The sequence below is a fragment of the Typha angustifolia genome, chromosome 15 (assembly GCF_048772165.1).
Source record: "Typha angustifolia cultivar Huaian chromosome 15, ASM4877216v1, whole genome shotgun sequence".
In the NCBI taxonomy this organism is placed as follows: Eukaryota; Viridiplantae; Streptophyta; class Magnoliopsida; order Poales; family Typhaceae; genus Typha; species Typha angustifolia.
Genome location: NC_133253.1, coordinates 8052159 through 8077271, shown reverse-complemented (window position 1 = coordinate 8077271; position 25113 = coordinate 8052159). Strand labels below are relative to the sequence as shown.

At 36.9% G+C, this 25113-nt stretch overlaps 1 protein-coding gene across 1 annotated transcript; it reads left to right on the top strand.

The window, feature by feature from the left end:
• Positions 1-703: 703 nt before the first annotated feature.
• LOC140777168 (uncharacterized) lies at positions 704-5443 on the top strand. The gene is made up of 6 exons (XM_073121096.1): positions 704-911; positions 1883-2018; positions 2802-2886; positions 2984-3031; positions 4977-5077; positions 5157-5443. The coding sequence occupies exons 1-6, from the start codon at positions 758-760 to the stop codon at positions 5287-5289; spliced, it is 657 nt and encodes a 218-aa protein (XP_072977197.1). The 5' UTR covers positions 704-757; the 3' UTR covers positions 5290-5443.
• The last annotated feature ends 19670 nt before the right edge of the window (positions 5444-25113 follow it).

The window sequence follows — 25113 nt, the reverse complement described above, 5'->3', positions numbered from 1 at the left end:
ATCTATTTAGTTAGGATATTATTTTAAATTTTACTATCCATCAAATATCTGTATTTGAATTTATATTCGGACAAAACAATATGAATTTTGGATGTGGGTTGAGCATTATTTTTATTTTATTTAAGAGCCGAAGGCTAGATTTAGGTTGGATAAATAGTCAATCCTCGAATACAAAGGCACCAAGGCCCCATCAAACTTTAACCAATATGCTAAGCCACCTAGTTAGACTTCAAGCCGTGTGTGTCGCTGAACTATTGCTTTAAGTTAAATGTCACTGAGACATTGTTACAAGTCATCGCGCTGATGAGCTGCTTTTCCAAGCCAATCGCACCACTGATTTATCAATCGAGCTAAGTCATTAAGTCAAATTACTACTAACCACTAAATAATTTTCTCCACAATAATTATTGTGGGTCAAACACATTTAATTTGTATTCGATCTGTTTTCACCCCTACATGTCAAGGATACTATACACTATCCGCCTTGATAGCTAATTAGATCTAGTCTCCCGTCTATTTCCGTGGTGTTTATTTACGATTTCTTTTTGGATTCTCCTCTATCGATTATTTCATGAGATATTATCTTTATGGTGTTGATTTTTGATTTACTAAATATATTCATGAATAAACCCCCTGTGCAGGAATGCATAAGATTCCTGCAACCGTGGCCGCAATTAATCTGGCTCCTTTTCACTCTGTTCTACTTCGGAACCATTAGGGCAAGCAAATTATTCGAACTCTTTCCATAGTGAGAGCAATGGCGAAGCTCGTACTCACTCGTCTTGGAGGCACGCTCAAGGGAAGGGCTTTGACTCCCAACCCCTTACCTAGAATTCTATGGAGGAGCCTCTCCACCGAGGGGGAGTCGCAGGATCCTTCTATCGACCCCTTTCTCCACTCCGCCCCCGAAGGTATCAAGCATAGTGTTTCGATTAGCCTTCTCTCGTCGCCAAGAATGTTTTGGTTGATTTAATCGTATACTACCTAGTTGTTGTAGCTACTGTATAAGAGACGAAAGATATTTGGGCTCGTTTCAATGCTTATGTTGCAAATTAGTTTGGGCATAGATCAACAACACTACAATTTGAAAAGAACTGCGATAATGCTGTGCCAGTTCATGTTATGAATATATTGTTTTAGTTGGAAAAGCAGGGTTCTCACAATTCTACCATTTCAATCTCATCATTGAATCTTACAATGAATTACTATGAGGCTTTATGATCGAAGTTCAACCATTCAACCAGACTTCCTGTGGAAGGAGGTCATTTCTTTCGCGATCAAATGATTATCATACTTGAAGACCTCAGTGTGGTCCCTTATGGATGGATTGAGCAATCTTTGGTATTGAGACATTCTTAATTACCTGTATTCAGAATACACTGGATGGAAGAACCATCCTTTCCAAACACATCCATGTCGCTTTAGGTTCCCTTGGAACTCCCTTTCTTATTGTTCTTCTCTGTAGGTTTTCTGACATTTTTCAGCTTCCTCAAATCTGACTAGTTTATCTTGATTGCATCTATTATATGACTTAAAACTTCTTGCAAGATATGTTTTGTCCTTGTGCTATCTCCATTTTCTACTTTCTTGCTTTTATTCCTTGAGAGAAGCATTACACATGGTTGGTAGGAATTCCCTTATAAACTAAATACCTTTGAACTCTTTTCAATGCGTATGACAATAAACTCTAGATTGGGTTTTCCTCATTTCTGTTAGCATCTATGTTTTTGGCTTTCATATATTCATGGAAACTTTGGCCTTGTGCTCTTGCCATTTTGTCTATATCTTAGACTTCCCTATGTTTGGTTATAGTATTATCTTTTAGATTGATTCTTTCTCCTAAATTTTTACTTGGAAAGTTTTTGGTCTATTCTTCTATCAGGTTTAGCCTTTGGAAGATTGACTGGCATTGGAAGGAATACACTGAAGACTGATGTTATTCATTATCTCGAAGGATGCAAATTGTCAATTAATGATGTTAAGTTCGACTATAATAGAGCATATACTCCAGTTGGTGTGTATGTTCCATTTACCCTCTTTCCTCTTTCATTTTTGTTCTTTTCGCTTTATCATTAGTAAAACTTACATGCAATGAAGATTTGGATTTTCTTAGAAGAACCTTGTGTTTTTCTGAACTTCTTAACAAATCTGCCATTTACATCATTACCTTTGCTAAATTTGGTAAGAAATTCTGCATTGCCTTATCATTAGAAAAATAATAATATATGACATAGCAAATGAATTTTGATCATAAAATAATCACTATTGCTTACCAATCCAGATCCTCATTGGAATTAAAAGCATGGCATCAAATTAGTTGACACCATTCAATTTTCTAAACTTTGGCAGAATGTTTATGTTATCAATAGTTGGGATGCAACAGTTAAATGTCTTTTCTAACTAAAGTATGGCCAAATATCTCATTGTTGTGACATATGTTTAATGTCTCTAAACATCATTTTGCTGGAAAGTCGGAATTACCAGTTTATTTGTACTTCTCATGTAGGCTAGTACCTTGACACTTCCAGAATTCTATATTTCTTCATCTGCTCATGCTTTTATTAAGTGAATTCATATTTGTATGCTTCTAGTTCTTAAATTTGTGAATACTTTTAAATCTTATATTTGTAGATATGAAGGTAATGTACATATGTTCATATCCATGTGTATTGCCCTGTCATTTTCCTTCTACGTTTAATTCATCCTTAACTCCTCTTAGCTGAAGGGTCTGTCTATTTTTACATCCTGTTGAAATTGAGCACCCAAAAGCTAAATCATGTTCTTTTTTTCCTGTGAAATAGGCTGTTGCAATTTCCTTCTCGGTCTTCATTTGACTTGGCAGTGAGGCAAACTATCAGGAAGGGTCGTTTATACAAGTTAGAGAAGGTAAAGCTAGCTCAGGGTACTTAATTTTGTAATTGATAATTTGATATTTCTAACAGTGACTCTTTGCTAAATCATGTTTCATCCTTTCTTCTGGCAGATTGATCGTTCTGAATGGGACCTTAAAACATCTTATGATGGGAAAGCTGTAAGTAACAGTTACATATTTCCCTTCCCGCTTATGCTCCTTAATTGTATGAATTTGGAGAAAATCATTTTTGTACTTACTCATTAGAGATAGATCAGTCTTTTCGAGTAAATTGTAAATTCATATATCATTTTCTTCTATAATTTTGAGTATTGTTCATACCTCTTGTTTTTGTATGTTCTCAATTTAATGGATTAATAGTAACATATAATTTGTGATTTAAATCAGCTCATGTAGCTACAATTTCTTATTTATTTCTCGGTATCTGAATTTCCAGTATGCATCTGCAGAGAAGTTATTTCTTTCTCAAGTAGGACATTTGGAAGTTGAACATAGAAAACTCAGATGGAATTTTTTTTTTTTTTTGACAATGGTAATTAGAAAAGATGGTGAATTTTAGCACTTAGATAGCACCTTAAGGAATCAAAGATTCAGTTAAGTAACCAGAAGAGTGATCTATGGTAGGCTACAATGCTGACACATTCTTTAGCTGAAAATTGCCTATGAACATCAGCCTTGCTGCGAGTTTGTCATCATTATATTTTTCAACCCAATATTGTCTGTCTTTAGATCTCTTAATTATTACACATTTAAAATATCTTAATAGAACTTTTGTGATGTATACATTTCTTAAGAAACACTAAGAAAATTCATTACCGCCCAGGGACTGATTGTGCCATATCAAGATGAAAATCTCACCCAAAGTAAATGAGATAACCTTTTAGTAGACATGATCAAAGGGCCCAGCCCGCCCGTGCCCAGTCCGGACCTGGTTTAGGCCCGGCCCAGCTCGAGCCCGAACTACCCATGGGCGGCACGAGCCAGCCCTTTATCCATCTGACCCGGTCCGAAAGTCTGCCCATTGCTACAGTAATTTACCATTGCTACAGTAAAAAAATTTGGTATTGTACCGTTTTGCATTATTTTAAGCACACCTTTAAAAATTTTAATTTATTTTAATTATTTTTTAAATGGAGGAATATAAATATTTTTTTAAAAAATAAGCTAATAGTTAAAAAAATTCTAAAAATAGCTAAAATATGGGTTGGCCCGAGTGATTGGTGGGTTGGGCCGGCCCGACCCGACCGGCTAGCCTGATCTCTCACCGGCTGACGGACGGTAACGGGCTAGACTATTCTAGCCTAGCCCAAACCCGGCCCGGCCCGAGTGATTGGTGAATCGAGCCGTGAACAAATACTTAAACCCGGTTGGCCCGAAAAGCTCGGCCCAAATCCGGCCTGGCCTGCCCGATGATCATGTCTATCTTTTAGTAGGTCGACAAGAAACATGAGAAATTGAGAATATCATCCTTCAAATTAATTCATTGAAATGGAAGGCCCACTTAGTTCCTGCCTCTTTTCAAGTACTTTCGTTAATTGGATTACTCATTAGATGACAAATTAAGAAGAGACCAAAGTTTCCCTGTAGAAAAGTTTAGCAGTAGTTAAACGTATCTCTTTCCTTGGCGACAGACCTATTTAGAACTATTTAGCCTTTTACTTGCCTCGCATTGACAAGTAGCTACAACATTATAAGTGAGGAATATAAAAATGACAAGCATATTCTAAATTGTTAATTAGAGTTTGTTTGGAAATGATATCATTTTACACTTTTCTTAAGAAAAGCACCTATAGATGTGCTTCCAGTTCTGCTCAAGTTTCATGCAGTGATGAAATAATCTTTCGGAACTGGTAACTAGACTTCTCTTACATTGTCTTAGACCAATTTAATATCCTGTAGGACATTGGCAGTGTAAAAAATCAGATCTTCTTTAGCTGACACTAAAATCATAGTGACACCATTGGATCATGATGTTCTATTCACTGTTACTGTTCATTGATGCTGAAGTTCACTGGTACGAGGCATTACCTATTAGTCATCAAATGCTACAAATGACTTTGAAATATTTTGCAACTTCACATCATTTATGCTTGTGACTATTCAGGTTCTGTTGCAAGGAGTTCCACGTAATGCTCTTCAAGAGGATGTAGAACGTTTCCTGTCTGGCTGCAACTTTGATCCTTCGTCATTCCAGACCTTTGTCAGGTGAATAAGCAGCTTGACTTGAACTTGGCCTGTGATTCATGCAACTGCTTATTCACCTACTTCTTTTTGCATACTGCAGACCAGGTTTCCCAGATCCTATCAGGGTTGCGATTATCCAGTTTCCAACTCAGGTTGATGCAATGAATGCTTTCTGTGTAAAGAATAGGAGCTTTTGTCTCAACAATCCGATCAGCATGCGGGTTCTGCAGTGACTAAATCACCCTTCTTGGATATTTAGGAATGATTTGTGGCAAATAGGTCCTCAGAAGCAAAGCTTGTTGGTTAACCCTACACGGCTTTGCAGTATCTGTTCCTGCAACTTTATAACCTTGATTCGACTGACGAAATAAAGACAATGGTTTTCAAGGCTGTTTCCTATTATAAATCACAACTAGTCTATAATTTCCAACTGATTGCAGCATTCTGGCTCAAACTCTGCGCCACTTGAAGGCACAGTGATTATATTGCTTATACTGGAAGTCCCAATTATTTGCATTCAAATAGATAAGTTTTATGTTTGAACTAGAAGAAAAATTCAGTGGCGTTGTCCTTTCTTTTTTGGCTTGCATGAGCATTCCGCCGTGATTTTTGGTTATATTTATTGGATATTTTTTACTAGAGTGCTATATGCTCACGGGTTGAGCTTGGTTGACTGATTTTTGAAAGAGTTGATTCAGTTCTAAATTCTAAATTCTAAAACTTAAACTCTAGCTTTGAGTTTAGTGACCTCTAAATTAGTTTAATTACTAAATATTTTTTTTATCTTTTTTATATTTAATTAAATTTACTCTCTATTAAATTAAGATTAACTAATCAAGTTCGGGGTTTAGTCTTAAATTAAATAAGATCTAAACTCTATGATATTTTATTGTCCAAATAAGATCTAAATGAGACTAACTAATATGAGTTTGGCATTTAGTCTTAAACCAAATAAGATCTAAACTCTATGATATTCTATTGTCTAAAGGTTATGTATCTTGAAACGGCAAAGATTTAAGGGTGTGCACAACACGACGGAGGTTGAGAACTTTGTAACATGGAGCGATACCTCAAGGTATTGCAGCAGTAGATGGAGGGAGAGGAGGTCCAGACTGCTTTGCTGAAGCATAATGGATTACTGGGACAATAGCAAACGACATCAAAAACCTCACCCCAACATGAATGAAGAAGACTACGTATATTGCTTCCTCAAAGGGTTATAGCGTTGGACGCATGGAGAATTAGTGACCCAAGGTGTTACGACCTTAATATCACAAAGAGAACTATCCAACTTATCTAACATCGTGAAGTTTGACCTAGTAGATATTAAGATATTATCTAAATAGTTACCAAATGTTAATGGATGTACGGGATGGAGGTCTTAAGTTGGTTATAGGGATTCTATCAGTGGAGGCACAGATTTCTAGGTATGAGGATAGAGATGGTATATCGACGTTGATGAAGTGGAGCCGGAAAGGATAGTGGTGGTGGCTTGTGGAGGCGGATACGATAAATAATTGAAGGCTGTGATTGGTTTACCACTGTGGTAGCGGCTAAAGATGAAAACTATACGAGAGGTAAAGATAATTAAGGCAAAGAGAGACGAAAGGGGAGAAGTTAGATATAACGGTTTGCATACGATGAGAAAGAATACCATCATAGTGAGGGTAAAAACTACTAATAGGAGAGGGCAGCGAGGAGAGAAGAATTTACTATATAATAGAGAGATTAAGGAAGATATCTTTATTTTATTCCAAGCATGCCTAAGGTACAAGCAATAAAGCCCTAATTATAAAGAATAAAGTATAAAAGTCCTAAACAAACTAATAAATTTAGCTAAATCAGTCTTTCTTATTTTTCCCAGAATATTTCTTCGTTCTATTGCATACAAATTTTGAACCGGAAGAAACTTTGGATATGAAAATTGTAGATCATGACGTTTTTGATCTTATCCAGATAGTTTCATAATATTCAAATGTCCGATGAATATTGTCTGGATATTTTCCCTAAAATTACAAATAATTAAACTAACACCTTCTCCACATTTGATTCCATCGTGCCCACCTGAAACACTCAAACCTCCAAATACACGTGTAAACCGCGTGGGTAAACCCCCCCACGCGGTGCATCACATGACCTGTCAGTACGAAGATTTCACAAGGCACACAACAGCACAAATTCACCATAATTAAACTCAACCATAAGAGTTCGGATACAAGTTCCACAGGCCACAACAAGCCTTCCAAATATACATCCAAAATATAATGCTAAAGTCCAAAAATACAATATCATAACGCCCTCACAGGGGCTTAATACAACTAACATACATACTCAAAAGGAAAAGCAACTACTCTTCGCTACCCGCACCTACGCCCCCTAGCTCTAAAATAATACCACCATGAGGTGGTGAGTTTACAGCCCAGCGAGTAGGATCCATACAATCTAAAATAATGAAATCACATGTGTATATCCAATGTATGCCTATATTCGCTAACGATAACGATATGCTTATTGAAATGACTTACCACAAATTACTAAATCAATGCAATTGATAAAGATTACCGGTCACTATCTTGGAACATGCTAGTTCCTAAACATGTCATGATAAGTTCACACAGATATAAAGCTTGATACAATCTCTTATTCGTACACATCTCAATCATATGTTTTACATGTTATGCATAGTAATAAAATAGCAGTTTAGTCATCTCATGCCTACCAAAGCATTAATCATATTTATCATCGCTCACCGAGCTATTCACCACACAGGGTAAATACTCTTAAGAAATAATCATCCATCACATAATCATCCATCATCTCATACATCGAGGGGGGATACATACACATCTAGCGGTAATGTCACCTACATGTGTATGGCGACACTACATGTGACCGGTTGTCTGTGGCCATCAGACTAAGGACCCAAGTCGTAAGCCCATATCTCACTCTCTCTAAATCATCACCGCCCTCGGCGGAAGAATCGGGAGCCCTCGGCTCATCAACAGACGCCCTAACCTTGCGTCGTCGGGTACCGCTAGAGTTATATCCCCGCATCACAATCATGTTCTTCTATCATCATAATCTAGTCCCGACTATACAGTATAACTACCTGAATGCCACACAGGCTTCCCGACCTCAGGTGTAGGCCGCTAATAGTATAGTCATATAATATACACTCTACTCTTAATCCTGGGCTAAGTAAGGGTACTACCTAGTCAGAATTCGACTACTAATGATAGGTGGAAGTAGTGCAATGTCTATGGGTGTATAAAACATGTCATAGTCATCCTGATCGTTACATTCTATATTCACAATAAATATATATGCAAGGGTATATCATACATGATACATGCAAAGCATATTACGCTAATGCTTATACTACATTAACAATCTCATAATATCATGATGAGCAAGTTATTAATAACTGCATATGTAAAGATATAACATGGTGTACTAAATGCATGTATTAATACCGACATTTCCTATAGTGTCATGACAGGTAATTATATTATTCTAGATTTGTATAACTCTACTCGCTTGGGGTCTCGACAGTATGGTAAATCTCGTCAGCTAATCGGCTCCTCCGGAATCCCAAAATCCTCCTCACGTGGTGTCAATCCTATTAATTCACGCAAGTAACGCCATACGTAAGATTAGCGAACTAATAGAATTAATTATCTTATTAGCGTATTTATGCTTGGCAAATACATGAGTCGGGGTCTCCTAGGGCGAGTCTTATGTTATCCTAAAATTCACATGATATAAATTGTCATTATGATGGATCGGGCTAATTAAATCAGGTGAAAAAGATAAACAGGGTTATAGGGTCCAAATGACCCCAAATAGACTAGGCTAGAGGCAATGGGTAGGCTCAAATCTAACCCAATAAGTAAGAGGGCCTTGTTGGGCTGCAGTCCAACTACAGCCCACAAGGTTGCGAGAGGTGGGCTGGGGGTCCAACCGCAGCCCACCAAGACCGAGCTGGTGGGTTGCGGTCTACAGCCCACCAAAACCGAGCTGGTGGGCTGCGGTCTACAGCCCACCCAAAACTAGCTTAGTGGGTTGCAGACCACTGCAGCCCACTAAAGGGGAATGGGTGGGGGTTAAACCCCTACCCTTCCACCCCATCTCCTCATGAGGGAAGGAGGTCGAGGCGGTGAGAGGGATCCACGGGGTTGCAGGGCTACGGGCGGTGCGGCACGAGGCCGGCGGCGCAGCACGAGACTGACGACACGGCCACGAGGCTGGCGGTGCAGCACAAGGCCAACGGCGGCCACGAGACCGATGAGTAAGTGAAAGGGGAAAAGGGAAAGAAAAAGGGGGAAGGAGGTGAACCCGACGGCGACGACCGCGCTCCATGGCTGGCGGCCATGGGGAGTCCATCCTCCCCCCATCACTAAGGGCCCGAAGCCCAAAGATGGCTTCTCTCCCTCCATCGGGGCTTCTCGGATCAGCGGCTAGATGCGAGGTCGTTGGCCGCCATGGGCTCCGACGACGGCGAGGGAGGGGGGTTACACTATCGAAATTAATGGTAGGGGGAGGCTTACCAGGGGGTTGGCCGACAGGCTCGGCAGCTCTCGGTCCGGCTTCGGCGGCAACGGCATTTCGTTGACTCCGGCTTCGGCAATCCGCCAGAGAAGGAGAGAGGTGAGGTGGAGGAGAAGATGAGAGGGGGGTGGGATGGCTGCGGTGAGGGGAAGAAGGAGATAGAGGAGGTGGGGAAGGTGGCGTGCACGGCAAGGGAAAGGGAAGAAGAAAGAGAAGAGAGGACGCGGGCAGGGTGGCAGGGCTGACGCACGTGCTCGGCGCGTGCGTCAGTCAGAGGGATTTTTTTTTCTTATTTATTTATTTTGGGGTGTTACACCACCTATGGTTCATACTCGAATCGAGATTCATTCACCCCAGGACCATCCTCAACCGACTACTACACACCATTGTAGGGTCGTGGTTCTATGGGACCTAAGAAAGCGGAGACTGCGTTAGGGCTAGGGATTTCCTCACTTTTCGGAGAGTAGGCCACGGTTGGTGCAGAAAATAGAGCTGAACTTAGCTAATTAAAAAAATTATAATCCACTAAGACTTTAACTAAACTATATAAGCATAATGAATAAGATAATTAGACTCGATTTATTGAGCCCAATATCTTTCGAGGTAATCTGATCCGAATCACATCAATTGTTTATTGGTGTGTCTCTGCTGTTAGCTTCGCATAGAGCTCTACATCGATGGCATGCCTTTAGCCTAGATGGTCTTTGCTTGGACAACTCCTTTAGCATTGTGTTATCGAGTTCTCCAAAAATATATAAATATCTTCTGCTGAGATAGTCACCTTTGTAAGGTTTTTATCTTCCAAGTTGTAGGTCGCAAGGTGCATGGTCTCATCTTGATACTCTCTTGCTTAGTTGAAGATGACCTTTGTTGGTTTGCACCGTGCATGATGACAGTTCGTTCATGATGCTCAATGCTCCGAGGTGTGATATAGGCATGAGCTTAGCAGTAATAACAAACTCTAGGCCAAAGATCAATAATTAGAAATCGTCGTGGCTCGTCGTTATTATATCATTTCATCCTCTCCATGCTCCAAAGCTGACTTCGATGTCTTTGGTTGTGCCCAATACTACATTTGACCTCGACATCGGACATGAAGTTGTGGGTTGCCTAGTGTCGATCATCACTCAGGCTACATCGTTCAACATCATGTCAACATACACCGGCCCCTTCCTTTTTAAGGGTTTGTCATCACATATCTAAACCTTAATGATGTTGATGAGTCAAAGCACTTTGACCGTACAACTATTTGTTGTCCTCCTTCGTGATTTGGATCACGCTGAATTTTCTATGACTTGCACAATCGTGTGCCGTGATGTCTGCACTTCTTTGTGGTTTATTGTTGCTTTCTGGTTTCCACTTGCATGTTTGATTGAAAGATATGATAGTTTTTCACATAATCCCCGTAAGTTTTTCCTCATGACAGATAAACCCCTTAAACTATTAAAAATATCTCACCCCCTAACGTCGTAGATAAAAAGAATAAAAATATTAAAATATCACTCTACTTATAATTGCTGTAAAATTTCTCTTTTCTTTCTTACAAAACATAAATGTAAATATGTCATATAATTGCTCATATGACTTGCTTACGATAATTTATGGTAAAAAAGGTAATGAAAACTAGTGAAATAGGTGTTTGAGATATTTTTAATAATTTAGGAGGCCAATCTGTCAAAAAAAAAAAAAATTCAGGAAAATTATGTGAAAAAAAATGATAGTTCAAAGTAAAGAACAATCTCTAGGTAAAATCTTTGACATGGGACTAAGATGCTTCCTAAATGTCATGTCAAGTATTATTCAAGCTCAACAATTCGACGTGTTGGACGCTTGCAAATTTGTATTATTGCTTGTATGTACTAAATATGGCAGTATATTATGGTTTAGATTCAAATTGAAACGTAATATGACTATAATATAATACTTGGTTATATATTACAATATATTTGTAGTGAAAAATATTTTAATATGTAATATTTATCTATGATGCTATTTGTAATGATATTTATATTATGTTGATACGATTCGATCCATATTGGCTCCATGCGTGACATTGGGTTCATGGGAATGAGTCTATTTATTTAGTTGAGTATGTAGAAGTAATAAAATCAATTTTTGCCAGGGTGCGTTTGAATGCCTGCATCGCATTCGCATCGACAGAGAACGAAAATTTCACGTTCGAACGCAATCGGGCGCGTTCGAACGCACCGCGGCGAAAGTATGGGTTAAGTTAGGATTGTTTGGGGTGTTTTTGTGTTACTTATGGAGTCTTTAGATAAGGCTCGATATATATGTGAAGGAAACCCTAATTGAAAGGTTTTTATCTGAATTGGAATTGGCTTTAGCCTCATCTTCTTCTCTTTTGACTCTAGCCATTGACGCCCCCTCCCACCTCCCTTCTTTCACCACCCAATTTTTTAGTCGGCCTCTTCTAGCCCATAATCTCCCTCTTCCACAACAACTTCTTCCTCTTCACACCAAGAACTAACCCTAGCATTCATCTAGCCATTGAAGGGCTATCAAGCTAGGATTTCATTGACCTTCGACCACTATTTGATTGATATCTTGAGATCTAACCGTCCGAATCCCGTGATCTTGGATTCGTTGGAAAGAACTCTCCAAGAACAACAACATACCCAAAATCTAAGAAGATCCGTCGATTAGATAGCTCACAAATTCCCTTGAAAGTTATGGACTTTATCGACTTTAGAACCGTTGCGAATCAGATGTTCATAACATATGTAAATTATGACGGGTTTAATTAAAATTTTCTTCTCTAAGAATTATAAAATAACCACTACAATATAATGGTTGTAAAATAAAGTTACTTTTTGTATTTAATTTTTGAAACATATTTCCTAGGAAACGAGCAATATGGTTAATTTAATCTTTTTTATCATTTATTTCAATTATCACAACCAAGCACATCTTACTCCGTAGTTTTATTCCAATACTTATCCTTCTTTTTACCACCAAATACCAAATTGGAACTGGAATAAAAAAATTCGTTATTCCAAAATAAGTCCACTTTTATTCCAATTATAATATTTTCGTATTCTGCAACCAAAGGGATTCGGATATATCTCAAATAACCCCCATATTAATTCACTCTACTAAACGGGCTTAGAAGGAAAATTCAACGGCATTGTTCCCTCCTTTTTGCTTGGATGAGCATTTAAGGGTGATATTTACTAAATTTTTCACCAGAGTGCTATGAACTCTGTTATCAGATTCTTAAAAGGGTTGAGTCACTTGTCTAACTTCTATATTAGATAGAGTTAGTCTCTTTCTTTAGTACATAATTAGCCACCTTATGATAAAAAATAAAAGTCAACATTCAATGATCAGATGCTTGTGCTAATTTTTGGCCCCATTTGTGCTTCCTCATCTTCCTCTCCAAACTTATACTAAGACATTTATACTCTTTCTATGTTAATTTTTGTTCATCCTCACCCTATCCTCTTCTTCTATCATTTTTCTCTTATAATAGCTATTATTTTTCTTTTCTCTCAAACTCTTAATCTCTCGCAATTTCTCCTTCTCCTCCTCCTCACATTTTCTTTCCTAATCCCAGGCCCAATTCCAAGTTCTTTGGTGATATATATTGTTTCCAAATTCTCTCACTTTCCATCTCTATCAAATTCCTCCTCTTTTCTTACAACCCAAATGAGTGTATGAGCATAGGGTAATTTTATAAAATCAACTTTCCTGTTAACAGTGTAATCCTTCGGAGTTTATAATAGTTCTGGGTCTTACTGTTACGACTTTTATCTTCACCGGGAGGGCTAGGTGTAATTTTAACCTAAAACCATCAGCTAAACAGTGATGCATCCATGACTCATCAGAGAGAGAGAGAGAGAGAGAGAGAGAGAGAGAGAGAGAGAGAGAGAGAGAGAGTTAAAAAGAGAAAAGGAACAATGCTTGCAGGTCACCTTCTGAAATACAACCAGTGTATGCCTTCTCTCTACTGTGAAACAGACAACGACCCTAGGTTAGCTGCAGTACACTAAATATAGGTAAGAACAAAAGGACACCTATTCACCTAGTTACAAGATGAAGGGTCCATCCATCCATCCATCCATCATCATCATCATATATGAATCCATTGATTAGAGATTCATATCTTCTTTCAGTGGGTTGTGGTAGAGCTTGAGGAGGATTTGGAGGTGCTGCACTCATCCTTGAGACCAGTAGTCTTGGTAGGAAAGAGATCGAGGGTCTGAAGAGGCCTGCAGCATGGAGGCATCTCTGACCCCATACCCATCACCACCATCCATTCTTTTCCAAATGTTGCATTATGCGTAGCCGAGGACGCCGCATCGCGCCAACTTTTATCCAATTTTCCGAGTAAATTCGATCCACGAAGTGCTTCCTGGATTGCTCCCTAGAATATATGTATATAAAGATTTGTAAGTTACTAATTATATATCAACTAAACTAGTGAGGTATAAATTCTATGATAAATGAAAATAGTGCATCAATATACATATATATAAACCTGATGGAGATAAGGAGATGATGCTCTTTGGTGGAATTGAGTGGGATAAGGAGTAGTAGTACTAGAGAAAGCTTGGTTCAAGTGAGGAAGAAGTCTATGAGAGTGTGCATAGAGAAGATGGTGATTCCTGTACAGCATCCTGCGAAGCTTCTGCCTCTCTCTAGCCTTGTGATTCTGGAACCAGTAGAAGACATTCTTGCCCTCTATCTTCCCGTAGTAGGAGAGGTGAGCTGTTATCTTCTGTATCTGAGAGGCATTTGGAGTCCTAACTCCACTCTTATACATCTCCTCCAGTATCATCAGCTGCTCTGGAGTTGGGCACCACCTTGTTGAAGAAGGCATCCCTCTCTCCCTCTACTACCTCTTCTATGTCTAACTATCTCTTAGCTTTGTCCTCTTTCTTCTTGTCCTTTCTCTATTTTGGTTTTGGTGCTTATATGGATATGCATATAAGAGAGTGTGTTTAAGTTGGACGAGCAACATTGTGGAGTTTATAGCTCATAGTAGAAGATTTAGGGCAAGGAAATATTACTGACAATGCTGATGCTGTTATCAGAGATGGCATTGAATGAGTGTTTCAATGGCTTTGACATACTTTTCCTTTTAGTTTAATTCTATATATAATTTGTAAGAGAGAGACAGAGAGAGTTCAGAAGTAGTGTCACATCTCAAGTGTGATGTTGGCTGGTGGTGTTGGAAGATGGGGATTACATTGAAGAGGGGGAATGACAGGCTGCTGCATGCTCATAGCAGCATACACCTTTCTGTCCTAGCCTTTTGGGTTGGAAAATAAATTATAAGGTCATGATGACTGCAGTGCTGCAACATTGAAACCAAAGTCCAATCTCAACAAAAACTATCCTTAGATTCTCTCTCTCATTGATACTTCGAACTCCAACTTTTTCTCTTTTTGTTTTTGGGATAAATTATAGTTAATTTACACCTGCCATTTGGCTTAATTTGAACTTACTTTTTCTGCACTTTAAATTTAAGTACTTAATCTTCCTATGATGATCTACGCCAAATTATAATAGTTAGTTGTCAATAGAGATGTGAAAAACTTAATTACCGTTTTTGAAATAGAACCTAAATTGAAGATGACGTAGTAATGTGATCATTTATCATCTTATTAACGGCACAATAATTTTGGCACCAGTAAATCATATTGATTGCACCTAGTTTTGTTTGAAACATCAAAGAGTTGCAAGTTGGTCTGATCATAAAAGAGGTTAAGCACTTGTTTGAAATACATAAGAGTAAATTAAAATCAAGCTAAACCATAGTGAGGTTAGGCTTCAAGGAGCTAGGGTCCTTTTGATTAATTTTGGTTCTTAGTTGTTACTAGAATATAACTTTACGCTTAAGCTTTTAGACTAATCGATTAGTTAACATGATATCATAGTACCAATTATGACCGAGACAATCTTTCTGTTGACATAGTGACAATGCATTGAATCACCTTTGAAGATCTTAATCAATTTTATGGCTCTTTAATTAATGACTCTCCTCTATATAGAGAGACTTTGTCCTTCCAGGGGACCACGTGGAATAAAAGAGAAGATTGTTGGTATCACTTAACATTATGTCTCCTCTACTCAATTCATTTTGCCAGTCTATGACTTAATTACTTGTAATATTTATGGTCACTTCTTCCCTTCTTTGTTGCAGTGCATATACTGCAGTTAGTAATTGGCTGCTATTTAATATCTACGGAGGCTTGTAGATCCGATGATGATATGCACTGGAACCAAGATTTTTGGGATAGCAAATTACTGCATGATTTAATGATTCTTATTTTATTTATTATCAATTATATTTATCTTTGAAAAGTGTGATGCATGCTTCTCTGGAGTCTGATAATGACAATGATATACTAATCCTGAGTTAATCCGATTTTTTTTTTTTTTTTTTTGGTAAGAATGAATAAGAATTTGTTTAAGAAAATTCAAAACTAGCTTAGGTAATAAGCCTAAGAGCACATATTAAGGGGCCGTTACCCAATGTCATGAATATCAAGAATTTAGGTACATAGCATAAGAATGTCCAAATTATCTTAAGAGGGAGGGTAAACCCATAAAAGTTACATGAGATGATTTTGAGATTGAACGAGAAAACTTTGTTAGTTTTACCACTTGTTGTTTAGTGACGATGACCAGGGGTCAAAAAATAACGGCCCCTAGCTCATTAGATTATATCTCTGATTACATTACTAGTTAGGTTTAATTTTAAACGTATTGGATAAACATATAATTTTATAAACTATTTAAAATATTATGTTAGACCATATTGGATGAAAGCAATTTGCTCTCAATGGCGGCCGTTTTAGATGTATAATTACAATATGATAAAAAAAAACAAAGAGGAATTTAAATAGAATATCATGAAGGATAATTTATTAATTAACTTTGATAGTAAATTGCCTGGGTTGAAACCATTCTATCTATTTTTCCAAAAACTTTAAAAACTATTATATTTATCAAATAAAATCGAAAAAATAAAAAACCTACTTCTCTATGAAAGCTCCTACCGTTTGTCTCAGGTTTAAATCCTACCGTATATATAATATTTTAAATTACATATAATCATATAATATAAACATACTAACAACTTTTTTATGTTCTCATGGATCTGCTGATCTGGGATGCTTCGGTTTGTACGTCGTTCCCACGGACGTGTACATAGATGACGAATTAGCGCATGCATGCACTGTGTGTGGTAGTCTGCAGCCCCGAATGCAGGTAAATCTAAGCAACAACTAAACACAAGATGCCACGTAAGTAAAATCCTGCGTTCCATCGCGCAGACGATCTCCTGCGTTCCTGCTGCCGTCTTAGTCTTACATCGATCGATCTTTACAGTCGTCCATCACATCTCCATTGTTGATAGATGCGTGATGTGACGTGTCCTCCACCATCTCTTAAATCATCTCATTCTCTTCTTCCTCACGCCACCTCTATCTCTCTGTCTCTCTCTTTCATCTGTCTCGTCTTCTCCACTGTTACCTACATCACCCCACTCTTGTTCCTTGTGATCTTTACCGATAACATTCCGAATGCTATATATCTAGAATATGGATACAGTTGGTACGCAATACAACTCTTTAAATCGGAGAAATAGTAGCAGAAGTAATGGGGTGGATGACGAGTGGATCAATAGCACCAGATTTGCTCACTGTTTGCCGTATGGATTCATTGTCCCCCACCCCCTCAACAGTGGTTGGTGTTGACCTCGCACAGTTGGGATGGTGTGATCTCGTTGGCTTTTGTCGGGAAGAAGCACGCAACTAATTCGTCCAGAAACAACTCCACGTCATGGGACCATGTTGAACAGGAGATCAACTAACTCAGCCTGCTGCGTGTGCTGTGTCTGGGTCAAAGTGTTTCCCATCGTTAGAAGAAGACAAATAAAAAGATGGTATAACCAGGCAGCAATCGTGATCTTTGCAGGACAAATGAAAGATGTCACCGTGAATTTGGCACAATTCTTCATCATATGATATTATAGGAGAGATCATTCTCTCCTGCTGGTTAACTCGATCTAATATCTACCATTATCTATTTTGTTATTTTTTTCATACTTACCGTCAGGCAAATAAAACTCACAAATATGGTTAAAGATATGAGTTTCTGGATGTACATGAAAACGAGCTTTCCTTGCTGATCTTGTATAAATTTTGACTGCAAGACATTAATGACTCTTTTTGTAAACCGTAGTGGTTAAGTAATATAAATTATTATTTTTCTATAAAATAATAAAAAAGTACTCAATCCACCAAAATTGATATGACCACATTGTCTATGCCATAACTTTGAATCACCACCAAATTAAATGAGAAATACATTCACAGTGGCTTAGAGAGATTAGAGAGAACAGTTTATTTGACTCATATTTACTGAAAGTATTGATTATTTCTTTCTCTGATTACAAATCATTCATTTATTTTTGAAGAAAATTGCATAAATGCTGTTCTTTATCAATTGATCCAAACTGATAAAATTTATGCAATACCGGGTTCGAATTAGACTAGAATATTCTAGCCTATTACCACCCATTAGCCTATCAGATATTAGGCTTGGGTTGGATATAATAGGTTTAACATAATATGTTAAATATAAAAATATATTATACCTTATTAGGCCAAGTTTAATGAGCTTATATGAAGACAGTTTAATTATCATTCATGGGAACATACTTATATATTGATATATAGTTTACTAAATACTTAATATAACTAAAAAAATTATAGGAATATACATGCAATATGGGTCGAGCCATAGATTAGAGTAGTGGGTCTGCTTTCGGGTTGGGCGGGCAAAGGCTTAACCCATGCCGCCCACTACTATCTTAGGCTCGTGTTGAGCTGGGCCCAAATCAAACTTGGGCCAGACTTAGCCCAATTAAAAGTGGGTGGGTTCGAGCTTGATTTGGACAAATCGAGCCTAATGATCATCTATAGATTTGAACCGACAATCTTTTTCAACGTGACCAAATTCCTTACAATTTTGCCATTGAGGCATATTTGAATTATTGTCTTTGTATCAAGAATCTCTTTTTCTTTTGAATTCGATCACTAAGATTTGGATTCATTTAAATTGTTCTTATACCAGTAATCTTTTTCTACATATAATTTCTTTTTGCAATGAAAACAATGGACAGAGAATTCACTATTACTTCGATTTGGTCTGTAGTGTCTAAATCCTTGTGAGCAAGCTCTATTAGGGTTTGCTCTTTCTTTATTGCTGTAATATTCTATTTGCATGCGTTTGATTTTTTTTCCTTTAGATTAATCTTTTGACTGCCAGACCAGTTCAATAGAAGTATCTTTGTTTCTCTCCAATCTAACTTAATGGGCTTGGAGAATGCCCCCCTTAGATGAGCACTTGATAATTTACTTAAATTTATAGATGCTTCTGTTGCATTTACAAGCATACTCAAATCTAGCATAAAGACTGAGCTCGGGCCTATCTCAGGCTCGGGTCAGGCTGGGCCTAAACCCACTAACATCTCGAGCTCGGCCTAGCTTAGCTCGGTAAAAGCTAGGAGGATGGGGTTGGGCTTGGACAAGTTGGGCAAAATGATCATCTCTAACTCGTACTCGGCTTAAAATTGAGATAAACTAGAAAAAATTGGCTAAAATTAGCACGTCTCAAGTTTGAGAAAGATCAAGCTAGACTTGATACATTGATAAAGAGGTTGAGAGACGGACGGAGGATCTTGCCAACACTAAAGTTGGCCTTCACCTCATCGATGGCATTGATGACGAGGTTAGGGGGCTTGATATTGCAGTGAACGATGCTGTAGGAGTAGAGGTAGGTGAGTCCATGGAGAGCCTATGCGGAGATCTCAACATAGGTGCCGACTACCCTACTAGTGGAGGAGAGAGTTGACATATCCGCTATCCATGAGCTCGAGAATAAAGCGACATTACCATATAGGGTGGAGAAGAAGGCGTAGTAGCGGATGATAAAGGGGGAGGCTGCTCCAAAGAGGATCTTGACCTTGTAGGAGGCGGCAGTGTGGTTGCTGGAAGAGGGGGAGTTGAGGAGCTTGAGGGTGCATGTGGAGGAAGAGATTTGGGTGAGATAGGAACTAGAGTGGGAAGAAAGTAAGGGTTTTGAATAATATATATATATATATATATATTATATATATATATATATATATTAGATCTAATGATTCTAAATTTCTAATAATTCAAAATTTTCTATTATGTATATTAAAGAATTTTGTACTCGAGCCTTAATCTAGCCAACAACCGGAGAAAAAAAATCTTTGCTTGGCTTGTGAGCTAGCGAGCTTTTTTAACAGCCTTATTATCAATGAAAAAATTGAGTCTATTACTGGAAATAACTATGGTCTCAAAACTAACCACATAAGGACCAATTGAAGGGGAAGAATATATTTTCTCTAATGGTTGCGAAAATGGTGATGATCCGCGTGTCCATAAGAAATATTCCAGTCGCTAAAACCATGCAAACAGTTAATTAGAATCAAGGCACATGAGCAAGAAGAAAGGGAAAAGATATATGTGGGTAAGAGATAAACCTCCTTTTCTGATAAATAGCTACACTAAAAAACTATAAAAAAGAAACAAAATTTCTATGCTATCAATTACACTATATAAGGAAGAATAAAAGAGAGTTTGGAGAACTAATTATGAGACACCTATTTGAGACCATAAAGAGACTTATGTAGATGACAAATTCTAGTCTCCCCATAATGATAAATCTCAATAGAGGAGTCACGTAGATTTCTTCGTCAAGGTTACTAGGAAGTAAACCATCCAATCGATGGAGAAATTAATGACTCATAACTACGACAGCAAAAACACCTAAGCTTAGTAATATGGGCAAAAATGTCATGATAGTCTAATCTTTCAATCTGAGTAAAATCTTTGGCAACCAACCAACCAACTTTAGTAGAGTTAGTAGGTACCATTTCCTATGACAAATAATATTGTGGAGAAAATTATTTGGTGGTTTGATGACTTGACTCGGTGGCTCAACTTGGTTGATAGCTCGGCAGTTAGTTTGAAGGAGCAACTCGACAACGCAACAACTTGTAATAGATCTCAGCGACATTTAGTTCGGAGCAATTATTTAGCGACGCACATAGTTTAGATAGCTTACTATATTAACTAAAACTTGATAAGACTTAAGTGAGTCTGTATCTAAAGAAGGTTGGCCTTTTATTTAACTCATATATAGCCTTCAGATTCATGAATAATAAAAAAATAAAAAGAATAATCTTTGGCAACCAACGGAACTTTATACCGTTCAATAAAACCATTTACATGAAGCTTTTCTTTTTAACCCCAAAGAAAAAACTCATGTGTAACCAACCCTAGATTTCTTACTTGGAAGGAGGCGTTAAGGGTCCCAATATAGTTTGCTTCTAAAGCTTTAAGTTCAGACGGCATAACAACGTGCTAGTGAGTTTGGCACACCACTTAAGAATATAACTCGGGGGTCAATTTGCTTACATAAAATAGAAAGAAAAATAAAATGATGAGAAAAAAATATTAGTACAAGAGAAAATTAAGAATAAAATGAACAATACTCGGGGAGTGCTCGGAAAGTGTATAAGCCATGAAGGAATTTGAAGGAAGGATTTGACCAAAAACAAATCTTTTAGGTGAGCCAAGCGAGAGTGATGGTTTATTTTTGGTGCAGCAGTAATGAGGAAGAAATATCATACAGTGATGTGATATTTGAGTAGATGTGGTTAGACGAGCTAAGCCAAGTTCATACTAGGCTAGAATATTTCAACCATTTATGACCTATCAGTTTTGTGATACATCTGGTTCTCGTCAAGCGTAACTGCCGAGCCTATCAAAAATATTTTAGTAATATTACTATACCTTTTATAAGAAAATACTACTATAGTAGTCTTCAACAAATAAAACTTCGAATGTAAGACTAATTAAATAATCATGAAGGGCTTGGCAGACCTGGCTATGATTGGGTTAGTCAGGTTAGGTTTTTGGGCTAGGCTAAGTAGGGCAGGCAGATGCCATTACTAAATCAAGCTAGGGCCGAGCCGGGCCTAAATCTGGCTCAAGCCTAGTCCAATTCATCTCAAGTGGGTTTGGATGTTATTGTTGATGAGAGTGGAATTTTAGTGTCAGGTGGAAAGTGGTCATATATTATGTTGCTTCTGATGGGTGTCTCACGTATTTGTGCAACAATCAACGTTGAGAACTTGTGATGGTGTATGATGAGAAAACTACTTGAAATGAAAAAACTTATTCAACAAAGGAAACATGTACACACATGGGTGTCAAAAAAGCTCAAATACTCGTGAGCTCGGGTTGATACGAACTGAATCATCTTAGATTGCATCATGAGGACATTCAGATTGATAGATCAAATTCATTTATCTTTTAATTAATTTTATGTTTATCTTTTATGTAAGTTTTTAAGAAAGTCTAATTATATCATATAAGCCTTTAAAAGCAAGTCTAGTTAAGTCATATAAGTCACTAAGATAAATCTAATTAAGTCATATAAGTCACTAAGGCAAGTTTAATTAAGTCATATAAGCCTCTAAGATATGCTCTAGTTCGAGTCATATAAACCTTTAGGATTAGACCGAGCATGACTCATTATAACTGACCTCTATATATAGAGAGACTAGGCTTCTTTGTCAAGCATCTAAGTATTCAAGCATTAAGAAATAATTTTAGCCTTGAATTTAATTTAGAAATAAGAGTGAGGTAATTTAGGAGTAGAAATGGATTAATCATAGCCGTTTATTTTCCTAGGCATGTATCTAACTTTGATACCTAATTCTACTTCTAAACTATAGCCACCATCATCTCCACAAATACCCTACTTTACAGCTGTCTACCACCATCTTTGACAACCTACCACCCTTCGACAACCGCTACAACGTCAGATAATTATCAACCTATCTAGTTCTAGTCTTCCTCCCCTATTTTAATTTTACATACTGACATAGAAATCATGTGAAACCAAAGCTATTAGATCCATGACTTTCGAGGATTCTTTATATAAATATATTATAATTTTTTTCACATCCAGTCAACTCGCTTATGCTCATCTCGAGTAGGCTCAATATATAATATGTAAGGTAATTATATATATATATATATATATGGAAAGAAATTTTATAAGTTATGTGTAGCACAACTGATTAAGTTAGTTGGTTTTAAGTAACCCAACCTCAGGCATACTTTATTGATCTCCTATTTGTTCTATCATGAGCCATATCGGAGAATTAATAGATGTCTATGCCCTTATAGCCATCCTTCCCGCCAATGTATCAAATTGGCTTTAATGGATTAGACTAATGATACTAAATTGGCTTTAGTGAATTAAATTAATGAGTTGTTAGGCTCGATGCCCCCGTATTATTGAGCTCATCTCAGCACCTGGCCTTCTACAAGAAAATCTCTCTTCTCAAGTCCGATTAGAAATCCGTGCATTAATCGAGCCAAAAATCAATTCAGTTTAAACATCAATACTGAATTAGTTTAATGAGAGAGACTCGAAAAAACCTGACTCCCCTGACGAGATGACTCACTCACTCACTCATGAGATAGCTATATCTAATTAGATCGCTCTACTAAATTAGATGATATTAATTAATGTCTAGTTGAGTCAACTAATTGTAACTCAATCCACAATACGGTTTGATTCTGTCTGTCTGAGATCAACTGCTCTTCCATTTTTATTTTATTTTATTTTAATTCCTAAGAAGGAAGGGGAATAAAGATTTTTGTTCTATTAGTCTTATGAATTAAGTTCAGAAAATCCTTACCAAATGGCTGGCTGATAGACTTGTATTGTGGACAACTCTCTTGGCCCACAGATGTTTAAAAGGATGATTTGCTTATTGAGTTGGATTTTCAAAAAGGCGTTTCATTTGATCAACTAGGATGTCATTTCTAATATTTTCAATGCCCTTGGCTGTCCTCAGAAGTAGATTCTTTGGATTGAGAATTGCCCATCCTTTATTTTGGCTGGGTATTCTTATTGTTCTATTGAGTATATTGGTCATTCTCAAAGCACTGAGATACCTAGTGAAAAAGTAAACAAACCCTAGGAATGACTCCCAAACCCTTGCTTATTAAAATACTACAAATATATAAGAATAATATTAAAGTTTCTATGTGAAAAAATTGGATCCAAACTCAAATAAAAAAATCAATTACTAATAAATTTGAATGTCTATAAGACTGATTTATAGACACTCGTTGATTCACATGACTCTATTTGGAACATCTAGCTCACTAGATCTTATATTTTATTGCTCTTCGTAATAGATTTTTAATATCAGCGAACCATTGAGATTGTTCAGCCATCTAATTAACCCTCGAGACAAGAATCACAGGATCATTTATAATATGAAGAACCAAAGATAAAACTTTTGAAAGAGGCCCTCCAAAATAATAAAAGATAGCCACAAGTACTAGGTTTTTCAATGCTTATATACCTCTTCTAGATAATATATAAAGAACCTACAAAAAATATTGTTCATGTGTAATGCAAAAAATTCTAAAAACTCATCCTTGCGTTTGAAAAATCTGCAAATGCCTATCAATCAAAAACGACGTAGTTCTAACGACTTGCGAACAGTTGTAAACTTGAGAAAACATATATCTATATCTGAGATTATTCATAGGCCATTCGAATTCTAGCTACCAACTTCGTCTTTCATGTTTCTTTTTTCAATGATTGTGACTCTCAACTTGTGCATATCCTTATTATGAAGTATCTTGACATAAGATAATCATTTTGATCACGTTTGTCAAACTTATATAACTTTGCAATTCCCCCTATAGCAATTTGTCACAATATCTAACACAAATAATTGAGTATATTACAAGTGAAAAAAAATTAATACTAACTGAGGATATGTCATATAAATAGATCAAAATATCATTTATAACTAAGGATGATAGTAATAAAATAAATAAAATAAAATAAATGCACATCATTTTAAGGATAAATTTGTGATTTGAGGTGTCAGTTACCATCATTCAGAGTAATTCAAACTTGTATTCATTTTTTCCTTTCCTCTCTACTCTCCCACATTTTAAACTTAATTAGAAATAAACTATCACTTAGTTATTAAATCTTTTTAGTGTTTCCTAGTCAAATTCAATAAAATTCTTATACTCAACCAAACGCCACCTAAAGAACTGCCATCCAATTCACTAAACTAAACTGGATAATAATTGAGTGATATTTTTGTCTTGCATATCTATCTCTCTCACCCTCGCATTTGGTAACTGGACAGGGACCACAATATAGTAATAGACTAATAGTCCACTCGCTAGCAGTGACGCGAAATTTGATTGGCTGCATGTCTTTTAGCTACAAGTTGGATTTAGTTTCTTTTAATAAGTTTGGACTTAGTTGTCAAGTTGCTACGTAGATTGTAACAATTATCTAATTCAATATATTTATATCTAATTAAATATGTTTTTAAAATATTAAAACTAAAAAATAAGGCCTTAAAAATTTACAATTTGCTTTATGGAGTA

What these genes read in the sequence shown, in the direction of transcription:
- LOC140777168 (XM_073121096.1), top strand. Translation starts at nt 758, where the DNA reads ATGGCGAAGCTCGTACTCACTCGTCTTGGAGGCACGCTCAAGGGAAGG. An exon ending in GCATATACTCCAGTTGGTGT is followed by an intron (nt 2,019 to 2,801) that starts GTATGTTCCATT and finishes CCTGTGAAATAG; the next exon opens with GCTGTTGCAATTTCCTTCTC. An exon ending in CATCTTATGATGGGAAAGCT is followed by an intron (nt 3,032 to 4,976) that starts GTAAGTAACAGT and finishes GTGACTATTCAG; the next exon opens with GTTCTGTTGCAAGGAGTTCC.